General features: G+C 34.0%; 2 protein-coding genes across 3 annotated transcripts; one reads left to right on the top strand and one right to left on the bottom strand.

Moving 5' to 3' along the window:
* The first annotated feature begins 4,038 nt into the window (after window positions 1-4,038).
* Window positions 4,039-10,047, top strand: LOC144848732 (normal mucosa of esophagus-specific gene 1 protein-like). The gene is made up of 4 exons (XM_078705598.1): window positions 4,039-4,144; window positions 4,845-4,933; window positions 8,420-8,480; window positions 9,593-10,047. Exons 1-4 carry the CDS (start codon window positions 4,085-4,087, stop codon window positions 9,668-9,670), a joined length of 288 nt encoding a protein of 95 aa, XP_078561724.1. The 5' UTR covers window positions 4,039-4,084; the 3' UTR covers window positions 9,671-10,047.
* Window positions 10,048-10,905: 858 nt separating this feature from the next.
* LOC144848476 (fumarylacetoacetase-like) lies at window positions 10,906-17,922 on the bottom strand. Of its 2 annotated transcripts, XR_013613857.1 has the most exons (14): window positions 17,723-17,922; window positions 16,632-16,742; window positions 16,185-16,306; window positions 15,621-15,761; window positions 15,113-15,210; window positions 14,827-14,876; window positions 14,421-14,520; window positions 13,880-14,010; window positions 13,538-13,613; window positions 13,354-13,400; window positions 12,861-12,962; window positions 12,256-12,373; window positions 11,791-11,986; window positions 10,906-11,714 (listed from the first exon to the last, which is right to left on the bottom strand). XR_013613857.1 is itself a non-coding variant. In XM_078705239.1 (13 exons), exons 1-13 carry the CDS (start codon window positions 17,801-17,803, stop codon window positions 11,907-11,909), a joined length of 1,257 nt encoding a protein of 418 aa, XP_078561365.1. In that variant the 5' UTR covers window positions 17,804-17,922; the 3' UTR covers window positions 10,906-11,906. The 2 variants fall into 2 exon arrangements, 1 of the variants encoding a protein (XP_078561365.1); XM_078705239.1 differs by having other exon boundaries at window positions 10,906-11,986.
* Between the last annotated feature and the right edge of the window lie 2,235 nt (window positions 17,923-20,157).

Consider the following 20,157-nt stretch of genomic DNA (forward strand, 5'->3'; position numbering starts at 1 on the left):
GCAATGAACAAGAATTCTAAATATTATATCAAATTACGTATGTGTTTAGTGAGTACTATATTACTGTATTAACAATGCAGTATTTTAAATAAATTATAGGCCTACAACTAATATTATTGTTTATTATGTGTATTATGTAATTTGGAAAATCATAAAAAATACATGTAAAGTAAAAACATTCAATTACGGTACTGACACGACTACAAATACATTTAATAATAACAAATTTTCCAGGAAGCTTATGTGATACTATCATCTTATCATGAAGATCGGTTTTAATTCTGTATTCCATATTCTTGATTTATTTTATTGATATTTTTTACAAAATGTCAATGGTTTCTGAAATTAATTAAAAAAAAAAAAACTTGTTCATTTTAATTCAAAATTTCCACCGGCCAAGATATCAATAATTATTAAATTAACACAATATTAAACGCTTTATAAGCAAGCATGTGTTTCTATACATTACAACTTACAAGAATACATGTAATACTAGGCCTATGTAATGTATACATTTTTTTTCAAATGTTTACACTTAAAAACCTGAAGAAAATTGTAATTTTCTTGATAAAAACATCTGTTAGTGTTACTGTACGCGCGCTTACTGTACATATAATTTCTAACCTACCACTTCATTTTATTAAAATAAAAAGTAGTACTGTAGATGGAAATGTACTACATTTTGAAGCACATGTACACGTCAGGTAGGGCTATACTAGGCTAGCTAGGCCTTGCTTGTGACGACTAACAAAATAAATGCTGCTGCGTGTGTGTGTGTTTCTGTTTGTGAATCTGATGGTACATACATTGGTTTGTGGCTGCCTATACAGTATTATATTATTAAAATTCTAGGCCTATTATTACAACTACGAGGTTCAGTACTACTATTACTATTTATTATTATATTTACAGTGAGTATAGTATAGGCCTAGGCTAGTATGTATAAATCTGTCACTCGTGCAAAAAAGCTGCTCACGTTTTGTCTTGTGGTTGTTGTCACGCATCAGTGAGCATCGGTGGCTTACCGAAGAGTCGATTGAGTCCGAAACGAACCGATGGAGGAACTCTCGTACGGAAAAAAAAATCGCATCCTGCGCTTAGGCCTATTATCTCTATGGCATGGCGTATCCGGTTAGTTCGTTTTGTTGATTTGTTAAATATGAATTGCGCCCTCTATTTGTTAATGTTTTGGCAAAACAATAAATAAAGTTATATATTTAGGTTTCATTTTATAAATGCAGTAAGCATATGAGTACTGTTATTATAACTGTGTGTTTTGTCAGTCGAGTTTCTAATTTTCTTGATTGCAACATAATTAATTCAATTGGAATCACAAGAACATGAATTTTAAAGGAACTAAGTAAGACTGCACCTAATCGACATTTTGGAAAGTTACCATAGAAATGGAGCTACGGTCACGTTGACCCTTTCTTTAATGTGATTGTGGAAAAATAAACTCCTTCAAGAGGGAACACACAGATTGACATAAGAATCTCAATATCATCATTGTATGAGGATAGGCGCGCCCAAAGAACGATCCTGTATTTATGCAATTTTCTGTACCGTCATTCGTACAATTCGACCACTCGACGGAAGGCGGTTACGACCCGACATTGCTGTTGTGAGTCTATGTACAAAATATCCATATCCTGTGTATACTTTACTAGATTAATAATAGGTCTAGGCTTAATATGTTTGTAGCTAGACAACAAATAGTTCATATAATCGACGAACAGCAGTCATAATTGTATAAAACTTAATAATGGCACAAGTCGAGACCGCCGGTGAATAACAAAATATGTATATAATATATTCAAAATAATATATTATCATAATCGAAACGGGACTGGGAGCCGCTACACGTTAAAAAGTCCGAAGCTAATATAAAAAATACGGTAGGTGACCAACAAAATTCACAATGGGTTTTAACAGAGGTAGATGAATTTGCAAAATGAAATAAAACATAATACATAAATAATCTCCGACCATCCCCACCCCCCTTCAGTAGCAGCTGCTATGAACGCTCACTGTGCGGTGTCCAGCGTAAAAAGGCTAAAAACGCCCGAGGCCTCCAGGCCACTTAGGGTTCCTAAACAGGAGCCTCAGGCCTTTGCGATACGCCACTTCCACACCCCACCCCCAAACCCAACTTCCACGACTACTTTGAGATAAACTATAATGAACATGACCTATACATTCATTATCAGTATAAAATACAAAGTCCACAATCATATTCACACATCCAGGTAATGTTTATTATCTAAACAATAAACATTGTCCGGTCAATATTAGGTGTCGTACGTGAGAATTCGCACGTAAGCCATTTCTAATCCGGGCCTAATAACCAACTATTTAATATTTACATGTTATAAATTAACATTAAGTTAGTACTGTTCTTTTACAAAGAAACGCCTGTACAATACGTCTAATTTAAAGGCGTTTGCATGTTCGATTAACATTTGAATTGATAACAACCGTTACATTATCGGTAAGTACAGTTTTTATATTATTTTATTTTATATAGAAATAGTTGTTTAAAATTGAAATGTAAAATTTCCGGTAGGCCTACGACGAATGCCATTGTTATTTAATACCGTTTGTTATTGGCTATACTATTGATTATTTCCGTGTTGCCGTCAACAAGAATAAGAAATAGACAATCTAAAAAAATCAGAGGGTGTATGCCTGTTAAAGATTTTTGTCTTTTGCGTTAAAAGTTGACTCTAGTATTTTTTAATTTTATCATATTTTTACAACGGATTCAAAAGGCCGCCCATTACGGTAATAATACTATGTTTCATTATGGTTGAATAAGTGTCACATTACTAATTGCTTTTTGCAATTAAAGTATCTTAATTATGTATATTCACTCTATAGCTTATAGAGGTATAAAATGCTGATTGAGTACAGTATATGCTAATCAAGGCTACATCACATCTTAACGATTTGAGTCTGCAATCGAAATTTGTGCATTTTGGAAAAATGTAACCCCACTTTTGGTCCCCCAATACTGATCAACACCGATTTGATAACATTATATAGGTGTTGCTACAATCTACGGATGAAATATTTGAAATGAAGAATCAAAAAGTATCTCTTATTAATGTTATTCTTATTAATCTTCTTGATCACTGTAAAGGAAATTGGTGCTCGACTTTTAAATATACTATACTGGGAGAAAGGGCATTTAGAATACCTTCAAACTATAACCCAGTATAATTATATTTAAAATATCTACACACACTACACACAATGTATAATAATTGAAGTATTGTGTAGGTGTTTAACAAGAACATTGTTGAGATACTTACCGTACCGACGCAATGCAATGAGATACCATGTTGGATTGGGCCTAATTAATCCATGGAAGAAATGCACACCATCATGTCACAATCCAATATTTCGACAATGTGTCATCATTAGGAATCATGAAATTTAAAGCCTATGCTAGAAAGAAATGTTGAACCCTGATTGCAAAATGGTGTGTTTTCCAGTACCTGAAGAAATTGTATACATACTGTCTATACGTTCACACCTGTAGTTAACTAGGGTGATATTTTTACAGCCCATGGGCTACCGATGCCGATTGATTTATATTTGTTGTAAATTGTGTATCATTATTTAGTGCACGTACGCGAGATTTTGGCTCTTAAGATAGTAATGACTGAATTTATGCTCGCAACACCCTAGTGGCGTAACGGCGATGAGCGCTCACTGGCTACCCGGGGGCCCCGGAGCTTATGAGGGCCACTGAGCAGTGCCCAGAGAAGGCATTACATTTATACTATAATGTCGACAAAAGGCCCCAGCGTGGTTCCCACTCTAGAGACGCAACGCAAGGACAAACTCGCAACGCAAGCGAGTTGACACTGTTCGAATAATCTGTCGCTTGTGATTGGTCAAACCACTTGTGTCGCTAGTGGGAACCAAGCTTAAACGAGGGGCCTAAGGTCTCTATGTTACGCCACTGCAACACCCTGTTACGCTCTTCCTACATCATTTATTTGTGTTTATCTTATTTACTTTCTTAGACTAATACTGTAGCCTCTAATACAACTGTACGCATATACTTAACTTATTGAAGATGGCACGAGGAATCGGCGGACGTGGAATATTTGCCAGGTTTAGCAGGGCTAATTATGAAGTACGTACGGGATATGTTGTGAATAATAGCCTACTTAGAATGTGTAAAATGATTCGTTTTTAATGTAATACAATGAGACAAGTTACGTGTTTTGTTTACATGTTGAAGTTTTTAGTACGTTTATCCATGGACATAAGAGCACTTGGATATGAATGAGACTGAGATCAAACGTTCCAAGTCTCTTGCCGACATGACACAGAGTGCGCGGACCGCCCAACACAATGTTATAAAATAAATGGTTTATCTAAGAAAAAATACGAAAAATTTGTAGACTATCGACGCGATGTTGACCGATGAGGATACTGACGATTACGATGACAGAATGAGGCCTAACGATTATTAAGTTAAAAGTATAACGATGATACTTTTGATATTGATGATGTTGAAGACGGAGATGATTTCAATGAATAAAGCTCTGTCTACACTATCAAACTTTATGTGATGTACTCATATATGGACATGATGATGTCATATCACTACCATATCTGGACATATTATCACTACCATATCTGGGCATATCACTACCATATTTGTGCATATCAGTACCATATTTGGGACAATCACACTTATTTTGTCAAACTAGTTTCATAGTGTAGACAGAGCTTAAGATGGTGAAAACGTCAACGATTATATTATATCCGGTATTGGCGATCGACAATTAGTGGTAATAATAATAATAACAGTTCAATATTACTTATAGTTAATGCCGCTGGGTGTTATACTTGGATTTGCGTGCTCCATGGCAACAGCATTCGTCGGCTATGCAGCACTACAGAAGAAAGATGTGTCGTATGTATAAACCATTTTGCTATGTGTTATTTCTGCTCTTATTAATGGGTTCAATTAGGGATACGGGATGAGGGTAAAAGCAACAACAGTCCCTCTTCATTCACATTAATTATTATGTATAATTATCAACTATTATATATTAGTACTGATTACATCCTACTTAGTTCAAATACTCAAGTAATACAATCAAACAACAGGATTCTGAGCTCCGGATATCAAAGCGTTTATCTGTGGCTGCGGCATGATCCGTTCCACGCCCCGCAGAGAATAATATGTACATATAGTACAGTTACTGTTGGTATTTGTCGCAACCAGACATAAGATCAAAGGACTGTTACGAGTTTCTATCTTGGCAAGGCGAGCTCAGTGTCCTGTTCTTATATTGCCAATACCAAGCAATTTATAAATAAATCGTTGTACATTTTACTTGGAGATTCTATAATTCAATTTCAATTCAATTTCATTTTATTTCGGAAATATCATCCATATAAATAAACTTATAAACCATAAAACTAAACTTAAGTATATAGAATGCTTCTCCATCTACAATACATTTTGGAGTTATGGAGCATATGTTTGCAAACACAAGCAACAAGGATGTTACCACTATTCAACATACGTTGCATGAAACTATAGGTAGATTTTCGCATGTACTCGTTAAAGGAAGGAACACCATGTTCAATAAACATTGCACTGGCACTACTACTTCTAGAGACATTAAGTATACGGCGCAGAGCATTATTGTAGCATACATCAAGAGATCTAATATTCTTCATACGATAGTTACACCAAAGGGCTGCACAATACATATTAATACAGTAAGATCTAAAGAGACAACATTTAACATTGGTAGAGCATTTCATAAATTTACGATTGAGTGAGTTGCTTCTAATACACAAAGACCTGTACTGACTTTGAATGTCGGCCTCATCACTGCAATCACACATAAGAATATGACCAAGATAGGTACCTTTCTCAACATAAGCAAGTTTTTTACCAAAAAGTTTAGTAATAGAATTACCTTCAAGTTTGCAAGTACGAGGACAGAAACGCATACAAAAAGATTTCTTATCATTAAATAAAACATCATTCTCTTGCGAAAACTCTTCACAAACATGTATCAATAGCTGGAGACCAGCAACAGAAGGAGCAAGTAGAACAAGATCATCCGCATAACTAAGATGATTCAAGATAATGTTTCTACATTGGCAACCCTGACACAAACCACTTAGTCTACAATTTAGAGTACTAATATATATGTTATAAAGGAGAGGGGACATAACCCCACCCTGTCTAACTCCATTGGATACTGTAAATGGATTTGAAACAGAGTTTCCCCAACGTATCACAAAACTCTGTTTCTCATACCAACATTTGAGCAATTTAACAATACAAAGATTAATACCATTGTTAATGAGCTTATTATAAAGAGTCCAGTGATTGACTCGATCAAAAGCCTTACTGGCATCCAGAAAGCAGGCAAAAACTGGACTACCATTTCTATTGTAGTAGTCAATTACATGTTTTAAAACAAAGATACACGTATCAGTCGAGTGTTTCGCTTTAAATGCAAATTGGTAGTCATTGGATTCCAATGAGTTACCACAATGACTGATCAAAATAGATTCAAACACCTTAGATAATACAGACGCTAAAGCAATAGGTCTATAATTATTCTTATTAGTAATATCCCCTGATTTACTCTTAACAATCGGCACTAGAATAACTTTAACAAGATCTTTAGTTACATGACCATGACACAGCATAGCATTAAAGCATAAACTCAATAGGATATTAAGTCGTTTACTACCACATTTAAGATGTTCACCACCCAAACCATCAAGTCCGGGTGATTTTCCTACAGAAAGTTTATCAATGCAATTAGATACAAGATCAGGAGTGACATTAATACCAATCTCAGGCGGACCGTATTCTAGAGTCTCCTCTACAAATGCTTTATGAGTCGTGTTATCCACACAGTTAAACAAAATCTCATAATGTTTGGCCCAATGATTACATATGTTGTATTCACCACTAACATTATCAATAACTTCAGAGGTATTAGCTCTAGTATCATTCATATGCTTAACACCTTCCCAAAAACCTTGGTAGTCCCTATTACTGTAAGACTGAGCTAATTTATCAGCTCTCAGTTGTTGATCATTCTGTTTACACGTGCGTAATGCCAACTTAAAACGAGAACGAGATATTTTCATAGAATGAAACAAGGGCCCATTCCTGGGTTTGCCGTTAGTTCTCCATAATAAGAAGGCTTCACGAGCAACAGAATGCAGATCAGAAACATAATCATTCCAGCCCGGCACAATATTATATGACTTAGACCTAGTGGGCTTCAAACATTCACTAGATGCACGTTTTAGGCAAGCAACAATATTGTTATACAGGTCATCAATAGCAAGACGGTGACACTCATTGTTACAATTAATATTATTACATGTTAGTGCATCAGTACAAATTTCAACATTACTAAGTAAATATTCAGTACATGTAGCATAGTGCTCAATATCAGCGGCCTTAACTTTAGCCCAGTTAACATAGTCATGTTTAGATTCACTTTCATTCTTAGCACCTTTACATTGTTGTATGCCTAGAGAGATTGAATATTCAAATAACAAAGGGAAATGATCAGATCCCAAAATATCATACAAAATATCTACTTTAGTTACACAAGCATTGGCTCCATGTGTGCACACAATATGATCCAACCAACTAGTGGTTCCATGGGATTCACTTAAAAATGTAAAGTTATCTGAATCAAAACCTAAGTAAGATAAATCTGACAGTATCAAATCGTTTTCAGAGACAAAGTTTTCAAGCTCTTTGCCAAATTTCCTATTTATGTCAGCATTAAAGTCACCGCAAACTACAACTTTGTTGCTGTGAAATTCATTAATAATCGTTTGAATTTTACCTAGATAATGAACAAACTCAATGAAATTATCAGCATTATCATCATAGGGAAGATAAACATTAATAAGAAGGGATACATTAGAACCTTTTCCTATTGTGATCCCAATCAATCTTTTGTCATTAAAATCAATGCAAGAGATAAAATTAGATAACTTCTTTCTGTAAAAAATTGCTACCCCACCATAAGGGCGACCCAATAGTACACCATCAGAACTGCAGACCTGTGAAACACTAACACAATCAAAATCAACATGAAAAGACTTAAGTATGAACAATTCATCATCAGTAAGCCAATGTTCTTGTATGGCTACAATATCATTGTCATTGCATAAATCGTAAACTTCTTTTTTGCGTGATTTAAATGACTTACAGTTATAGGAAACACACCTCAGCTTGGATAATGTTAGGTTAGGACCATCCTCCATCATCACGTTTAGTGTTTCTTGTATCATAATACCGTCTTATTATTGCATTCAATGGCCATAGTTCTGTATCATAGACATCACTAATATATGAATTTTCTCCACGTTTAACGTATCCATTTTGATACTACAGATTTATAAAATGGAAGAACCCACATCCGTGGATAAAAGTGAATCCAGAGGAAACACAAAAGGTAAGACATTAAAGGCCAATTTACACAGACGAGCGGTAACGTTAATCAATAGAATCTTATTCCTTATGACCATTTACACACAACGCGCGCGGAGTCAAGTGACGTGGACGGGTACGGATTCTACGTGGGACATGTACAAGGAAGCAGCTCTCGCGGGTTTCCGCTTACCGTTACCGCTCGTCTGTGTAATTTAAATAAAGCTCTGTCTACACTATCAAAGAAGTTTGACAAGTGCCCAAATATGGTAGTGATATGCCCAAATATGGTAGTGATATGACATCATCATGTCCATATATGGGCACATCACATTTTTTGTCACATAAAGTTTGATAGTGTAGACAATGCTTTAGACATGTATGTTTCGCGTTTGTGAACAGTGGTAACAGCAAACAACAATTCATAAAATAATCTTCGTCCACAAGAAATTTAAAATAAATCTTCGGTCACGTTGGAATTATTTTAGGGCTATACATTTTTAAAATATGTTCTTTGATTGAATTTAGAGAGTATTTATAATACAAGGCCAAATACATGGCTGCAGTCGCGTGCGCAAATTTGAGTTAGTGCTTACCGACGGACCGACATAGTGAGCACGCGACTAAAAATAACACTTCAGCAGTGTGGTATAATTTTGTGAAACAACCGAAATCTTTAGACTGCTTTTGTGCTTTCCTGGCAGCTAGTGACTATGATTTTATATTTCCTTCTTGCGTCGTGTTTATTTAATTTGTTGATTTGTAATTATATTTTGTAAAAAAATCTTTTGCCTGAATAAATAATATGTATCCATATTTTAATATTTTTATAGCCTACTTATTTCTATATCATCGATTTATGTATTATGCAACTGACCAAATGTATAAATAAAAAATTGCAATAAATAATAGTATTATGGTTGTCATATGTTAGATTAAACTTTCATATTATATTAAAAATAGGTTTGACGTAACAATCTCGAACGCAGTTTAGTAAAGATTAATTTGTGCCGGTCGGTATAATGCATTAAACCTGGCCACGCATGATTCTCCTCTCTGATTAAAGTAGAGATTCGTTATTTCTATAAAGAACTTCTTTTAATTAAAATGTTTTCTTATGTAAATTTATCATTTCAGCTATTTAAAGGAGGACAGAAGTACGAGATGAATGCCGCTGTAGAGCAACTAAAACGAGAAATCGGTAGTAGAAGATGAAGACATGACGTCAATCCGGCCATTTTGTTTCGCGTTTTACTCATTTTCTTGCTAAAAGCCAATTAGAACAAATCCGTTTTTGTAATGCGTTTTTGCTGTTTCCTTAGGCCACCTCAGACAGCATCGTACGACATGGCCCGCCCACCCGACGAGTCGTCTCGTCGGGAGAAAATTAAACATGTTTAAAGTTCTCCCGACGACGTAAAAACTACGCCCGACGCTATCTCAAGACGACTCGTCTCGTCGGGATTCAACTCCGACAGCACCGATGAGTCACGACGTTTCTTTCGGGCCTCTCTTCGTACGACGCTGTCTGAGCTGGCCTTTACGTTTCATTCTCAGGTTGGCTCTGTACATAGACATTCCTCATACTTGAATTTTAAGATACCAAAATTTGCTGTTTTGTTTGTAGAAATGATAAAATATATTATGATAAATTAAATATAGTTTGATAGAAATTGTATGTATATAGCGGTTTTGTTTGTAGAAATGATAAAATATATTATGATAAATTAAATATGGTTTGATAGAAATTGTATGTATATAGAGATAGTTAATTATTATAGAGATATGTCAATATATATTTTGTGGTTCAAAATTCAATAAATATGCTAAAAAACGAATAATTAAAGGCAATAGTATGCGGTTTGAAATAAATGAATTAAAATGTTAAGCGTAGTTTTGTCATACTTGAGGATTATTAATGAAGCTTATGTTTATTAAGGATTAAGTGACTTGAGCACTTTGTGGATATGTGTGCTTTATAAATCTTATTATCTTATAGATGTATTGTCCCACAAAAACATGAAAAATGAAGATTAATTAAATCAGATTTTATTTTTTAGTTTTAATAAAGTTAATCCCTTCCGTAAAAAAAAAAAAAAAAACAAAAAATGTTTTCTCATATAAAATGAAAAAATAAATGGTCAAATTCAACCAAAAACATTGGATGCCATTGACTATTTTTTGCTTTAAATTACATTATTTTTCAGGTAAATAATTTTTTTTTCGATTCAATTATTAACTATTATGTGATATCAAAATGGTATATTAAAAAAAAAATTGTAAAAATGATTTTTTCAGTGGGACAATGCATCTTTAAGTGTTTACCTGATCATATTTGGAAACGCATGATAGATTTAAATACATACTCTCCGCGTTCGTCACACCAACAATCACTCAAATATTATCAGATGTCACAAACAAATGACAAAATGAACACAAACCCATTTTTTCTATGTAATAATTTATTCAGGAAGATTTTAATCAACTTAGCTGATTGAGGTGAATAAAAACGAATAAAATTTTTTTAAAGAGAAATAAATAAACTTGATAGAACTTTTAGTTCCGAGATATTTAAATATTAAATATCATTTTGTGCAAAAAGTAAATCATCACATTTTCATAATTAACACCATTAAATGATGAAGAAGTTTTTAATAAATTTCAGTATAGTATTAATGTAATGTCCAATAGGGTATATAATTAAAGGGGTCAATGCTGTGTTCTGCATTGCAGAAATGTCCAGCACACATCAAAATGAGGCAGTGGGAGGAGCTAGAGGCAGGGGAGGGGCTAGAGGCAGTGGGAGGGGCTAGGGGAGGGGACAGGAAGGGGCTTAGGAAGGATGTCAAATTAAATATTGCATGCCATAGTACTACTGTAGTTTAAAATATACCACATAGATAGATTAGCTCTACAGACTAATCATACATATATTGACCACTATCTATTCATGTGTAACCAAGCGAAATGATAGCTATCATATTGTAGTAGCTTACCATTTCTGTGGAAAGACTAAATAATACATTACCAATCTCAAACATTACTGAATGTAAAGCAAGTGGTTGAAATTGCTAGAGATTTCTGTTTCTGTTATTATAGTTATTGTAATGTCTCTTAAATCTTGATTCAGTTCACTCTCAAGAGTTTCAGTGGGAGTGATTTGTAACAATGACACTGTTTTTGTTTTGTTGAGGGGAGTTATTGTAATGTCTTTTAAATCTTGATTCAGTCCGATCTCCAAGTTTCAGTCCGATCTCTATGTTTCAGTGGAAGTGATCTGTATCAGTGGAAGTGATCTGTATCAGTGGGAGTGATCTGTTTCAGTGGGAGTGATCTGTTTCAGTGGGAGTGATCTGTAACAACATCACTGTTGATGTTGAATGATGTTGAAATGAGTTTGTCTCTGTTTTTCTATGAGAGTGAGTTGTATAATCTTAAATAAATGTCCCCTCTATGGCAGTGGGTTAGCTGGCAAGATCTTTCCGGAGCATTCACCAAACCCTACTTTAAAACCATCTCCTTGACAATACCCTATAGACAAAAAACAAACGTATACCAGCATTCAAAAAATGATTTATAAAAAGAGCATCTAGTTAGGGTAAAACACTTTTCATAGCACAGACAAGACAAGTTGACTACTTACCTGCAACCCAACCAGCATCAGATACAAATTTTTTTTACAGTGAAATAACAGAAGCCAGTTGCTAGTTTTAATTTCTCTCGCACAATTTACAGCCTGTATTCGAGTTTGAGTGTTAAAAGCATGTTGTAAGTTTGTAAAAAAAATCATAATTTTGTACCTGATAAAATGACTTCATCGTTATCCTTAAGGAATTTCCTTGTTACCCCATTTCCAAGATCCACTTCTCGTGTTCCTTTCCAAGACAGCTCCAGCATGCATCCAAGAGAAGTTGGATCCTACAGAAGTTGACATTTGAAAATATATATAATGAAGATTGTATATTGTGTCACTATAGAAAGAATTTTCTTTAAACCCAAAACTATTTGTATTGTAAAAAAAGATCATCTGATCCGAACATCTTTTAAGCTCTGTCTACACTCTCAAACTAGTTTGACAAAAAAAAAAGTGATGTGCCCAAATATGATAGTGATATTCCCAAATACAGTAGTGATATGCACATGACATTTTTTGTCACATATATTTTGATAGTGTAGACAGAGCTTTAGATTAAATATTATTTTCAAAAATTTACTTATTGTTACAATACAACAATTTTATTCTTAAATCTTATTTATCATGACATCATTTGATAACACAAGACAGTATAAATGGTTATTCTATAGTTCTAGTATGAAAACTTTTGTAATTTCTTTTGTTTTCTGTAGAAAATATATATTCTGATTCTTAATTATCGTCCTAGTATAAACAGGCGTTTAGTCTTACCGGTCCACTGATTGTTCCTGAGCCTAGCAGGTCACCGGGTTGAATGTTGCAGCCTGTCACAGAGTGATGGGCCAACTGTTGTTTCATAGTCCAGTAGAGGTACTATCAAATAAAATATAGAAATGTTGAACAATAATATGAAAGGATATAAATTTTAGTGTTTTATGCTGACTAACATACGTAATAAAGTACCTGATGTACAATAACAATCTGTTATGAAAGTCTTCTCAGATATGGACTATAAACCATAGGTTCAGTGTACCATCTAGCTCATGTGCACTTTAAAGAACCTAGTACATCTTTCGAGACGAGTAGGGGTTTACCCCGGTGTACTAGTAAACACACAGTCACTGACACTCACAGCCACTGATCATAACTGGGCCCTCTGGGAGATTAGTTTTTGACTGAAGAGGTTACCCAGTATAAATAATAATAAAAAAAAGATCTAGTTTCTGGGGCTTAGTAAATAAATGATGAATGAATAAATGATTACCTTGGCATTTGAATTTGAGACCACCTTGCCTTCGCTCATGCCATCACCTGAAAAAAAATATATAGGTATACTATTAGACAAGGGTTATTTATATAAAGATTAAGTTTAGATGCACAAAAACTGACAGTAAATAAATTCTAATTCTATCTGTTGAGCTACTGATAATATATTTAAATAGAATTACCTTTGAGTTTAACTGAAAGATTTATATCAAAACTGTAGTCATCCTCGTGGTATAGGTATGGGAGCGGTTTAGGATCCTGAAAAACAGAATAAAAATTACAGTATAACAAGCACAGTAGTTAATAGTAGAGTGTAATCTGTAAATCTAGACCTATATGCACTATCAAACTAGTTTGACAAAAAAGTTTGATGTGCCCAAATATGGTAGTGATAGTCCCAAATATCATCATGTCCATATGAGCACATCACATTTATTTGTCAAAGTTTGATAGTGTAAACAGAGCTTTAGATGTCCTGAGATCTTTACAAAGTAAAAGTAGCAGATGGACAGTGTTCTACTTACCTGTGCTTCATTAGCAACAGTGTATGGGGCAAGTGCTTCCATAGTAACAATCCATGGTGAGATGCTTGTGCCAAAGTTCTTTGCTAAGAAAGGTCCAAGGGGTACATACTCCCACTTCTGGATATCTCGGGCTGGAAAAAGTACCATTGATATCATGACAATCTACATGTTAACAATTACAGTTTTGCTTCTGTTACTTATAAAGGATAAAGGCATTTCCCAGTTGGGCAACACACTCACTCACGCACATGCAAGTCATATACAAATGTACATTTGTCTTGTGCAATTACGGTAGTTACCCAGATTCATATCATCTACTGCAGCTACAGTAGTCAACTTCCACTAACGTTTGTTGGCCTGTAGTTTGGGTTTATAGATCTTATACTCCTGCCCTTACAGATCAGTCAATTGAATAAAAGAATATTAAACTGTTACTAAACACCCCATTTGAGCGCTTACGGTCTTACTCCTGCCCTTACAGATCAGTCAATCGAATAAAAGAATATTAAACTGTTACTAAACACCCCATTTGAGAACTTACCACTCCAGTCATTCATGACAACACAACCAAATATATGATCCTGTGCTTTATCAATGGCGATTGGCTCTCCTAACTTATTTCCTGGTCCAGTGAAAAATGCCTACAAAAAAGGATAGAAACAATGGACCAATGATCAATAAATACATCATGAAAACAACATCAACACTGCAGCATTTGGATACTATCACAGAGCTGCAGTAAAGCTCTGTCTATACTATCAAACTAGTTTAACAAAAAAAGTGTGATGTGGCCAAATATGGTAGTGATATGCCTAAATATGCTAGTGACATAACATCATCATGTCCATATATGGGCACATCACATTTTTTTTGTCACATAAAGTTTGATAGTGTGGACAGAGCTTAAACAATATTCTGTGCAACTTAAAACAATTATATTACTGTACCATTTCTAGTTCAAAATCCATCAACTTGCAGGCACCCAGAACAGGAGGTTCTATTGGAAAAAGAAAATAAAAACATATAAGACATATTTGTTTGCATATTTCACAGGACATCCAAGTATTATTACAGGATGATAACAAGAACATGCTTTCAAACTCTTGTTAGCAGTGTTGTTTTAGTCCTGTCATAGTCAGGATTTTGGCTCAGGACCCTGCTCATAAGTACTAACTTGATTGAAATATTATTATTGTGACATTTCACTAAGCTAGCTAAAATCAATTCACTTACTGTCCTCTGCTTTCTGCTGTCCGCAAGGCCGCTTTAGTGGAGTGCCAGAAATGACAACAGACGATGCACGGCCATGGTAACCAACTGGAAGATGACGCCTAATAGACAAATTTATACTTTCATTAGGCACTATCTACACTATCAAACTTTATTTACATATATATATATATATATGGACATGATGATGTCATATCACTACCATATTTTGGCATATCACTTCCATTTTTTTTTTTTGAGACAGAAAGATGGTCTTACACCGAAGGTTTAGATTTTCTCTTGGACTTCTTTTATTTTACTATTTAGTTTTTATATTTTTTATGGACCTCATAGCTCATTAAGCTATATTTGTCTGCTAGATACTGTTCAATCTTTTTTCTTTCTGTATAAAACAATGTCTACATTGTTTCTGTTTCTTTCAAAACTAGTGCAGTGTTAGATATTATTGTGCCGATTGTATTCTAGATTCTCCATGGACACTTCATGTTGTTACAAATATGTTATATCTTACCAGTTAGGTTGGAGTGCATTGTCCTTCCCTCTGAACATGGTTCCAACATTTGTAGCATGATATCGAGACGAATAGAAGTCGGTGTAGTCTCCAATTCTAGCTGGTAAATGCATTGTTGCTTTGTCCTGGTCGACAAATGCTCTAAAAAAAAATATTATTTTTACTACTACTAAAATACATCTTTTAACCTCTCTGAAGTTGTTAACTAATCACCAAAGTTAGTGGCAACGGTTCCCATAAAACCAACTTATCTGGTTAAAGATGTAAGCTTGTACAGGCCCACAGAATGATTTGATCTTGAGACTTTAAATAAGCAATGAATAGGTTAGCAGTAGGCGATACTGGTCCATAATCTCTCGTAGAAAATAGGTTTCGTAACAGCTTTTATCCAGCTGCCTTTTGGGCACTGAATGCTTGTCAGTATACCGTACGAGAGTGATGTGACACTTTGTAATTGTTTTTCATTCATCTGTTTTTGTGTATCTCAGAGCAAACATAATTTCTATGTATATTTTATATGCAAATGACAATAAATGTAATTTTCCAATGATGAATACTACTCACTGGGATCTTAGTGTACTGTTGTCTCGCAAGGTTGGTTCATCAGCTGAGAGCAGTTTAGTAAGCGTCACTCTTGCTTCTTGCCAAGCTGGCTTTCCCAATGCCATGAATGAATTCAATGTTGTCTATCAAAACAAAATATGTATTAATTTACTTATTAGATCAAGACATAAAATAATGAAACATCTTTAAAATATGTATTAATTAATACTTATTAGATCAAGACACAACTTTGCGCTGATTACTAGCTGCATTATTATGGAAGTATAAGAATGAACTATTATTATTATTATTATTACTATGTTACAATTATTTTAATTTGAATATACTGCGTTGTACAAGGTTTTATTGATTTAGGTTACAAAAACAAAAAGGAACATTTATTGTACTACTACACATGTGAATATGAAATATTTTAAAAAGAACGGTGAATTCCACAAGAACACTTACCTCCGAGAAAACATGGTTGCACTCGGACATGATTGGTCCATTGAAAAGATCTTTAACAACACTCAGGTCAAGAATCTTGTTGCCGATAGCAACTCCAATACGATGCTGAGCCTAAAATAAGACACCAGAATTGGGAATAAGTAGAGTAAAGAATAGTAAGATGTAAATGAATGAAATAAGGCGAAAAGAACCTATACTGCTTGTGACGTCATACACTGCACGCCTTACCATTTATAATAGATAGAGGGTGCTGTTGACCTAAAAAACACCACCTCCTATTTGTTTAACTTTAGATGTTGGCATGCATGACTATCTAATATTTAATTTTTATTATAATTTATGCATTACTTTTCCAGGTTTCCAAATATTCAATAAATCTTGTTTGAACATAAGGACTGAACGCCGGTAGTTCATTACAAATTTCATTGGACAAATAAACTGCCAGCATATTTCTTTGTTTTCACAGTGAAACTATAATTTGGACGAAAATCCAATGATGGTAGAGAATGCAAAATAGTTACTGTAATATAATACCAGCAAAAATTATCATAAATGTATGTACTTAACCAATAGGTAAATTGCCTATCTCAATGAAACATGCTGGGGTGCATTGTTTATCGGGAGGTGTAGGATTTATACCATGGCGGTATCTTATTTTTACCTCCATGGTCAGACAGGATGACGATATCGGTACGGTCAACCGATCAAATCAGATTCAAACACAATTTGCATATACCAAATAGGTAAAAACAATATAGAATAGGCCTACTAGGCCTAGCCTCCTAGATAGAATATTTTTGCAAACTACAGCAGTTTAATTTTATATTTTAATTACTGATTCTTATAATATGGTAGGCTTATGACTTTAAGCCTACACTGAATGAATGAAATTGATATAGGCCTATTATATATTCCTAATTCTTTTTGTTCATGAAAACCAAATAAACTAAGGCACCGGCACACCTCCAATATTGACCAATCAACGTGCTCCAAATGCCGCCTCCCACCGTACACACACTCTCTCAGCAATGGTAGGCCTATCAGCAGGCCTAGCTAGCTAGCTAGCCTACATCCAGACAAAGCATACTTACATTTTCTGCAGTAGAAAATACGCCGTATGGAAGATTTTGAATCGGGAAGTGGCAATCCTTGTCGTATACAATATATGACATATTTGGATGTCGATAAACTAAATTATTATTTTAAAATGATAGCAAATGAGTAGGCTAGGAATCTTTCAAACCCGGCTAAAAACCGACAAAAAACACGTTTCGGCTCGGCGGCGTGTGATTTGGAAAGAGCTGAGGGAGTCTTTTTTTATTTATTCCAGCGCCCTCTAGAGTACATCAAGGATTTTATTCTTTTTCTTTACCAAAAAAAGAGTAAACCCTAAATTTAACCATGGAGAAAAAATAAACGTAAAGTGATAAAATGAAAAAAAAAACTATTGAGTTTTTAATCGTTTGTACTTATTTATTTGTTCTACAGTTCTATTAAAATTATATACAATCATATAATTCTTATCCCTACTATTAAAAAAGATTGTCATCAAATGAAATAAATAATAAATAGGACTGTATTCCATGCACCAATGGTACAAATTGTTATTCCTATACAATCATTGTAAATATAGTATTAGCTGTATTATTTTTAAAAATAGAAAATAACAAATCAAATTGATATTTCAGAACCCCCCAAAACCCCTCCACCCAACCCCACATATCTCCTTAACCACCCAAGGCCCATGTCAACTTTAAATATAAATTATATATTTTATTAATAACATTTTGAAAGCACATGTAAAGGTTATATCAATTCATTATTACTTTTTACTCATTATCCTAAAATATATCATTTATTGATCAATCAATCAATCAATCAATCAATCAATATGACATCATTATTAACTAACAACCTCAACACTTACAGTGCAATATCAGTAATGATAAAAGATATAAATCATTGTCAAATTAATCCCCCAAAAAAGAAAGTAGTTATGCCTATAACCTTCAGAATTGCAGTTAAGTAATCAAATAAACATAATTGAGTGTGTTAAAATTAAGATTGTAAATCAAATAAAATAAGCATGTTACAAATCTAAAACGTTAAAGAGAATAAAATTAAAAGCGAAGAGTCATCTAAACTCACACATACAAGTTTAAAAAAATAATTGAAACTAAAATTTCATTATGTAAATTCAATACATCAAAAAATTCCATAGAGAGGTCTTGCAGGACTAATACTCAAGAATCGACTCTCTCTTTAAGCAAGAAATTGGAAGATACTTATATATCCGTATTTATTCAATTAAATGCCCAGCTTTGAATAAACGCCTCCCTCAAATAAACAAACCTCCCCTCCCTACCCCCCAATAGAACATAATTTTGAATAAACGCCCTCCTTGAATAAACTCCACAAGGCCTTTATTTATCTCCTCAAATAAACGTCCCGCCACATGCATTACATACACAATATTGTATTACAACACACTATTTGCAGTAGAATTCATTAATTGACATGATCTACAATTTACCAAGCATTTTGATACAATTTTTACTGTATTTTATAATTTCTTGATATTAATTGTTGTAATTTTTAGGGGGTATTTATTTGACTATACATGTTACCATATTACACCCAAAAAAAAATAACACCTCCCCCGAATAAACGCCTCCCTCGAAAAAAAGCCTCTCTAAAAACCCCCTGAACAATAAACACCTTGGGGCGTTTAATCGAATAATTACGGTTTATACTTCTTAATATAAATGGGTCTGCCTAAGTTTTACAATCATCAATATGGTAAATAGAGCATCAAGAATGTGTGAAACAATATGGAGAACATTTCTCCTCCTCTACATTCTATCATATGCCTAAGCCCAATACCATACTAAAGCTCTGTCTACACTACCAAACTAGTTTGACAAAAAATAGTTTGTGCCCAAATATGGTAGGGATATGCTTAAATATGGTAGTGATATGACATCATCATGTCCATATATAGGCACATTTTTTTGTCACATACAGTTTGATAGTGTAGACATAGCTTTACATTGTCAATTCCATATTAAGTTTTCCTTTTCCCTAATATATAATAATAAAGTGTTAAAATAAATTGCATCATCCCAAGAAGTATACACAAGGATGGTAAAATATTTTAAATAGCTTTTTAGCAACACATATTTAATAACTTAACTTATTTTATAAGTTTTCCAGGACATACTCCACACAACTTGCTCAAAAGCCATAGCCAGAGACTCTATTTGTTGGCATTTTCTTGTTATACCAATTTTTTAATTGTGGAGAAATGCACAGTTACTTTTTATTTTATTTTAATTATTCAAGTTAAGCTTGGTTCTCAATTGGGAAGATGCAATGACGTAACGCAAGTACGTAACGCTACATTAAGTGATTTGACCAATCACAAGTGATTATTCGAACAGTCACTTGTCATTGGTCAACTCGCTTGCTTTGCGTCTACATCCTTGCGTTGCGTACTAGTGGGAACCAAGCTTAAGAACTCTAATAT

Source organism: Antedon bifida, chromosome 1 (genome assembly GCF_963402885.1).
Source record: "Antedon bifida chromosome 1, ecAntBifi1.1, whole genome shotgun sequence".
In the NCBI taxonomy this organism is placed as follows: domain Eukaryota; kingdom Metazoa; phylum Echinodermata; class Crinoidea; order Comatulida; family Antedonidae; genus Antedon; species Antedon bifida.